Raw genomic sequence first — 8,024 nt, forward strand, 5'->3', positions numbered from 1 at the left:
ATATTGTCACAATATATTTTTTATAATATTTTAGAAATATACCTTTAAAATATTGTGAGAATGTAATATTCGCTGCCAAAGTATATTNCAATAAACAATCAAGCTAGCTGGACACAAGGTAAGAAATTATGTTTCTAAGCATGTCATAAAAATTAGAAAATAAACTTAAGGTAAATCAAGAATAAGTCACCATTCAGGACGCAACAGCTTGCGTTCAATGTAAATATCTAATTTATATTTAATATATATATATAAAAGAAAAACAATTTAGCCATTAAGGCTTGGCGCCCAACAACTGGACAGTTGCAATTTATGTAAACACACACAGTTTATTATTTCTATAACACAACCACTAAATATTAAGAGTCGTAAAGTTCTTCTCTTTAATCGTTGCACGTTTCATTGTGCGTCATACAGAAGTGATTTACTTGCGATCTATATTTTACGACAAAATATGAGCGGTCATCACAAAGAATTTATGATTATATGCCATATGCTTTTATTTTCATTTTGTAGCTAGACGAATTTCAAAACTCCGGTTAACATAATATTTATACTCATAATCAATTTAATTATCCTCTCATTGTTTTTCATGTTGAAAAATTATTTCTTACATTTCACCATCCCAAAATACAAAACATTAACCTACTTACATCTTTTTTTTTATGACACATTTGTATCACCAAAAGTATTCGACCGAAAATAAAATGTATAATATTTCTTTTAAATCCCAGTGATTAGGAATGGTATAAAACGGTGTAGATTTGATATAGAATTGTATCCAACAGCGAACCATACACTCACGCAGATTCCATTTGTGAATGTTAATTGAGAAATCCAGAGAGTCCGAGATGAATGCTCAGAGCGACTTTTTGCCTCGAGAGTATACAGAGAGGGAGATGTTCAGAATCATCTGAATTTGGCGGAAAATCTCTGCGATCTCTGGTGAGATTCTTGAAATATTTTTTGTTGTATTTGATTGGTTAATGTGATAGAATCTTTTACGTTGGCGTTTTATGGAATGCGTAAGAGGATGGTTAAATCTTGTATGAGGTAACGCGTATCCCAATGGCACGCACTAACACTATATTTATATATCCAATGGTACGCACTAGCACTATATATATATATATTATATATATCTACAATATTTAGTTATATACACATATATATATATCTATAAGTATAGTTTTACAATAACTATCAGAGAAGTAAAACCACTTGCAACAATGCGGACGAATTAGTTCGATATTCCGTGAGTTAGTTTCGATTGACGTAAGCGGTTGTCTTGTTTTATTTTAAAACAAAACCACAGTTATATAAATGCACAGGTGAAATGTGATTTTTTCCAGTTGCACTCGAACACAAACTTAATATGGAGGAAAAGAAAATACACTACCAAAAACTCCAACCAGTTACGGTGAACGACGAAAACAGAACAGAACGCAATATCGGTAATCCATATTCGGCGGCGGCCTTATCTCAGTGTCAAGGACGGGGAGACGACCGATGACAACCGATTGTCATATTAATAGCTGGACGGCTGATATCGAGAGAGACACGGGTGAGTGCCAGCCTAGAGCAAAAGGCGGTGCCGTGTCAGAGGGTATTAGTTTTTTATGTATCTTATCTACGGGGGAATACTGATTTGATGATATATTTTATTAAGTATATGTATTAATTATTACATGCAGTGGCGTATTTATATGCAGGCACTATAGGTACGTGCCTACAGCGGCAAATTCTAAGGGGCGGCAAATTTTTCATGGGATTTTTTTTTTCAATAATGATGGCCATGCATATTAACTCGGTGAAACTTATTTTTATTCAGCCAACAAAAGTATCTTAAAGTATTGAAAACAATGACATTGGTTCCAAATAAATTTCGAATTATTTATTTTTAAAGTTTCTTATCGCTGTCTACCGAAAATATTCACGCCGTCGCCGTCAAAAAAATGGTCAGTGAGTTATCTACAGTACATATTTGTTATCTACAGTACATATTAACAATCTAATAATATCAACATTCAGTGCAGTGGTTCTACGAAAAATTTCTTGACCGATCTTTTATCTTATTACTTGAGAAATGAGAAGTGATTTCAGTCTGTGGTCTATCGTACTGTCGCCTGTGCGTTCTGACCGTGCTGCAAAGTGCTGAGTGCGTACCGTTGCAGTTGTGTCGTCGTTTTTTTCGAAAATATTCTTTTTATTTTGTGAGCATGAGTTCGAATAGAAAACGGTTAAGTGGTGACCAATACAAAAAAATTGCCAAATTAAAAAGTGAAAAACTGCAAAATGTTTTAAATAAAACACAAAAATTGACTGATTTTTTTAAAAATCCAGCTTCTACTTCTGGTGTTTGTAGTAGTAATAGTAGTAACATTATGGATATTAATATGAAGAAAACAGATTTTCAGGTTAGTGACAGTGAAACAACAATAATTAGTGAATCTATTGAAGTGGATAATGTTGAACCAGAAGGTAGTTGTGAGTCAAATGAGTTGACTAATATGATAGTAAATGAAACCATTTTGGAGATAGACCCAGCTAAATGGGTTATTAACGACGAATTTCGTGACTATATTGCAAAAAATGGTTTTAATCAAAATATGACAAATGACTTTATTAACTCGAAACGGATATATTCTGATAAAACAAGATATTTGACCAAAATTATGTTTAATAGACGATTAATTAATGGAGAAACAATTGTTCGTTCATGGTTAGTTTATTCTCCAAGTTTAGTAGTAGTTTTTTGTGGGCCTTGTCGGATATTTCAAACATCTTTAGAAACTCAACTTGTTACTGAAGGGTTCAATGATTGGAAAAATGCTACTGTCCGTTTCAGCTACCATGAAAATAGTAAAGAGCACCGAGATGCTATTATGAATTTAAAACATAGAGGTAATGTCTTGGGGCGCATTGATAATTCATTGATTAAACAATTAGACACAGAAATCGAATATTGGAGAAATGTGTTGAAAAGGGTAGTCGAAACTATTAAATCGTTAGCTTCTCGTGGTCTTCCTTTTCGAGGACATGATTCGTGTTTTGGTTCTGTACACAACGGTAATTACTTAATGTCACTCGAATTAATCGCAAAATTTGATCCGTTTTTAGCCGATCATATAGTTCGTTTTGGAAGTAAAGGCAGTGGCTCTACGTCATATTTATCTCACGTTATATGTGACGAATTTATTTTGTTAATGATGAAAAAATTAAAATATAATATTGTTAGAGAATTAAAAATATCAAAATATTTTTCCATAAGTATTGATTCGACGCCAGATATTTCGCACGTCGACAAATTATCATTTATGGTGAGATATGTCCTCGCAACTGGTCTTCCTGTAGAACGATTCTTATGTTTTATTTCAAATCCAGGACATAAAGCTTTAGATTTAACTAATGTCATTATTAATACTTTAAAATCTCATGATATTGACATTTCTGACTGTCGAGGGCAAAGCTACGATAATGCTAGTAATATGTCAGGTCAATACAGTGGAGTTCAGGCTCGAATCAAAGAAATTAATCCACTAGTTTATTACGTACCGTGTAGCGCTCACTCGTTAAATTTGGTTGGCATATCTTCTGCAGAAAGTTGTCCACAAGCATCAATTTTTTTTGGATTTATACAACAATTATATAATTTTTTTTCCGCATCAACGCAGAGATGGTCAATTTTGCAATTAAATATGAAACGTAATGCTAATACAATTAAGAGTTTATCAAACACCAGGTGGTCGGCTCGCGCAGACGCATGTCGAGCATTATATAATTCGTGGGATGAAATTATTAACGCATTGATCACTATCAAGGATGACACTTTTGAAAAATGTGTTACGCGAAATGAGTCAAATGGTCTTTATAATCAAATGCAAAAGTTAGAAACATCATTTATGATGATTTTTTGGAATCATATATTAGAACGATTTAATGCATCTAATAAACAATTACAATGTGTTGAAATTGGAAATGATAAAGTTTCTCAGATTTATACATCACTAATTAATCTAGTTCAAAAAACCCGAGATAATTTTGATGAATATGAAACTAGAGCAAAAAAAATATCAAAGACTACCAAGTACAATTTTGGTATATCTCGACAAAAAAAAAAAAAATTACACTTCGATGAAAAAACTGAGCAACCAACCGAGTTAATTGGTAGGGATAAATTTCGAGTTGAAACATTTTACGTAATTATTGATAAGATGACAAATGAACTTAAGAAAAGACAACAGGCCTTCAAAGCGTTTTGTGATATATTTGAAGTACTACTAAAAATTACATCTTTAAATTCTTTGGAAATAGTTAAGTTTGCTGAGAAATTGCAAAAAATATACCCGAATGATTTAGACAATAATTTTTCGTCAGAATGCTTACATTTACAATCTTATTTATTGAATAGTGATATCGATATTGACGTAAATAATTTAACTCCTATCACACTGTGCCAGTATTTAAGAGAAAAAAGTTTACACATTGAAATATTTCCAAATATTGACACAGCATTAAGGATTTTTGTGAGTGTACCAGTGTCCAATTGTACTACCGAGAGATCGTTTTCATGCCTCAAACGCGTAAAAAACTATTTAAGGTCCACCCAAACTGATGACAAGTTGAATAATTTAGCATTATTTTCGATAGAGAATGAAATGCTAAGCGAATTGAATTGTGAAGATTTAATAGACACATTTGCAAGAACCAAATGTCGACGTAAACCGATCGTCTAATAGGAAATCAGCAATTTATTATGTAATAAATTTAAAATATTCCGATACCAATATTTTGTTATTCCTTTTTTTCCAATTTTAATAATTATGATTTTGTATTTAAAATATAAATTCAATTTGTTTTGCATACCTACCTAATTAAATTTTATTTTATCATAATTAAGGGCGGCAATTTTCTACAGGCCTATAAGCGGTAAATACATAAATACGCTTCTGATTACATGTACTAAAATGTGTTACTACAGTGGCCCAGGTCAACTTTTGACGAAGATCGTCAAATTGAAATATCGATAGAAGAGCGCGCAACAACGCAAGTGTTGGTGTCGGCGGTTAGTTATGACTTGTCAATTTTAGCATATTATTATTGGTTAGTGAATAATGCGTTAGCTAAAAAGCGTAAATTAAAGTGTCAGTACGGACCTGTACAGGCTGATGAAATTGAAAAAGCGACTATATGCATAATAAAAGTCATTAAAAAATGTCACATTGGTGAGGAAATACAAAGTATTCAAAAACTACGTACAATAAAACCAAAAAGTAATTTAATACGTTTATATCGCTTCTTGGATGAGAAAGGCGTGCTCATGGTGGACGGTCGTTTACGAAAAGCGGCTAATTTGAGCTCGTTGCAGCGTCATCCAATAGTATTGCCGGCTAAGTTTGAATACACAAAATTAGTATTTGTTAACGAGCTTTTAAAATTTATGCACAGTGGACCACAATCGATGTTGGCGTCGGTCCGTTTAATATATTTGCCATGCAATATGGACGCAATATTGACCAGGCTTGCGTGCCATGCTTTAAATATAAGCCTGTTGTAGTCCAGCTGATGGGTTATCTGCCCGCTGAGTTAGAACTGTCCAAGGCGTTCCTTAAAACAGGTTTTGAATTCGCGGAAACGTTTTACGTAAAGTCTAGTCAGCGAAGAAAAGCCCCCGTTAATAAGGCGTACTAGTGCATATTCGTGTGCTTTGCCATCAAGGCCGTTCACATAGAGTTAGTAAGTGACCCGACCACGCCTGCGTTTCTGTAATCGTCGCGGTCTTGTTCAGATATTTTTTGCGACAATGCTACGAATTTTATTGATGAAAGACGTCAGCTGACGAGCTACACTCTTTTTTTTTATGTCCATTGAGCACCATGAGCAAGTTATAAATCATCTATCTAAAGTTGGCATACAGTGGCATTTCATACCCCTACGTTCGCCCCATTTGGTAGGTTATGGGAGGCTGCTGTTGTGATACCGTTCATCGCTCAAATTTAATATTATTCGCAATGTTTATCACAAAACAAAATAATTATCTTAAATTGATATCATAGCATAAACACTGATGTAGTTAATACAATGTATGTACTTGTTCAGTTTAAGATTTTATTATCATATATATTATATATATTTTCTTATCTTGCATAGTGATTAATAAAATCTATATCATCAAGGTTGTACATATTCTAAATGGTATATTTTATTATATTATCAACATTATAGCGATTTATAAAACATTTTAAAGTATCAAAACGAAAAAGAAGCAAACCAAATAATTAAAAAAATTTCCATTTGGAAACGGAGTTAATTATGAAGAACAAAAAGAATCAGTTGAAGCCTATTGGAAGCATACAATTTATTTCCCAATTTTTGATACTATTATTAAAAATTTAGAGTTCAGGTTTTCAATCAAATACTATAGAAAATAAATTTAATGTGTTATATTAATTTTTCCAAATATGATATTGTGAATATAATAATAGTATTATAATTTAAATATTGAGATTATGTAAAGTTGAATGTGCGAGGGTGGAGCCCCCCACGATTTTGTTAACGATTCATAATTGTAGCACCTCCAAGATTTGAACTTTAGTTGCGCCACTGGTATCAAGGAATTTTTAGACATATTCCTCATTTAGCTACTATGGGAAACATTTTTTAATGCATAGGTAGAACTTCGTAAATAAAATGAGTTATTTTTTAAAATATACGCAATAAAAAAGTATAAATAATTATAAAGACTACAATTTATCCAGAAATATATGTTCCAAAATAAGTTTAAAATATCCTAGAGTATATATTTTGTATTTATACAAGTGTATAATTGCTGTTACTTATTACTCAGTAGTTAAAAATTAAAACGTTTTAAATACGTAGGGGGTCGCGGCACAGTTGTGACGTGGTATAGTTGGATCAAGTATAATGATATCTGACAGTGATTAAAATCACTATCAAAAATAAACGCTTCGATGCAAATCTTTAGATAGTGTTTAATTTNAAAATCACTATCATAAGAAACGCTTCGATGCAAATCAGTAGATAGTGTTTAATTCTAAGAAATTGGTGGATAATTACAAAAGCAACATAATCTGCTAGTTCCTTATTAATATCCTGATTAAGATAAAGTATGTCAAATGAAAAAGGGATTATTAAAAAATATTATTTCTCAAACAAAAATTATGTAGATCAATACACTTTTCAATAAGTTATAGCATTATAAAGTTAAATATTATATAAATAATAAAATCGAGAATTTTCACACGAAAATAGCATTCGGTAGCCATTTTCGCCGTGAAGACAAGTCCAGAGGTCAAATTTTTTTTTTTCAAATTAAAGTATATTACATTAGCTTTAATTTAAGATATATATAAAAGTGTCAGACCTTCCGGAACACTTTCAAAAGTTAAGTTGAAAAAGTTCTACTTTCTATATGCATTTTTTATATTTGAAGCCCCCCCATATATAGGGAAATAGTCTGATTTAAAAAAAAAGTATATCCAATGAAAGATGTATATAAATACTACTTCTCATGAAAAAATTGTATTGATCCATACATTTTTTAAAAAGTTATAGCACTTTAAAGTAAAAAATGTAAATTATAAAATCGAAAATTTTCACACAAAAATAGCATTCGGTAGCCGTTTTCACCATGAAGACAAGTCCAGAGGTCAAATTTTTTTTTTTCAAATTAAAGTACATTACATTAGCTTTAATTTAAGATATATATAAAAGTGTCAGACCTTCCGGAACATTTTCAAAAGTTAAGTTGAAAAAGTTAATTTTTTGTGAAAAAGTTGTCATTTTAAATCCCCCCCTGTGGGCAGAAAAAAATTCAAATTTACAAAAAATTTTATTGATATGTTTATTTTTGAAAAAGTTACGGCAGTTTTTAGTAAAAAAAATTGAAAAAATTTCGAAAATTAGCGATTTTTAAATTTGTAATTTTTTTGGAGGTTTCCCCCATTTACGGGGAACGAGGGAAATTTTTTCAATTTTGAAGGGTAATGTCTTCGACTAGATAC

The 8,024-nt window shown here is 31.5% G+C and overlaps 1 protein-coding gene across 1 annotated transcript; it reads left to right on the forward strand.

Moving 5' to 3' along the window:
* Positions 1-1,642: 1,642 nt before the first annotated feature.
* On the forward strand, positions 1,643-4,736 carry LOC126909318 (zinc finger MYM-type protein 1-like). Its single transcript, XM_050691732.1, has 3 exons — positions 1,643-3,202; positions 3,272-3,542; positions 3,675-4,736. The coding sequence occupies exons 1-3, from the start codon at positions 2,220-2,222 to the stop codon at positions 4,734-4,736; spliced, it is 2,316 nt and encodes a 771-aa protein (XP_050547689.1). The 5' UTR covers positions 1,643-2,219.
* Positions 4,737-8,024: the final 3,288 nt, after the last annotated feature.

Source organism: Daktulosphaira vitifoliae, unplaced genomic scaffold (assembly GCF_025091365.1).
Source record: "Daktulosphaira vitifoliae isolate Bord-2020 unplaced genomic scaffold, ASM2509136v1 Scaffold_259, whole genome shotgun sequence".
Taxonomy (NCBI): domain Eukaryota; kingdom Metazoa; phylum Arthropoda; class Insecta; order Hemiptera; family Phylloxeridae; genus Daktulosphaira; species Daktulosphaira vitifoliae.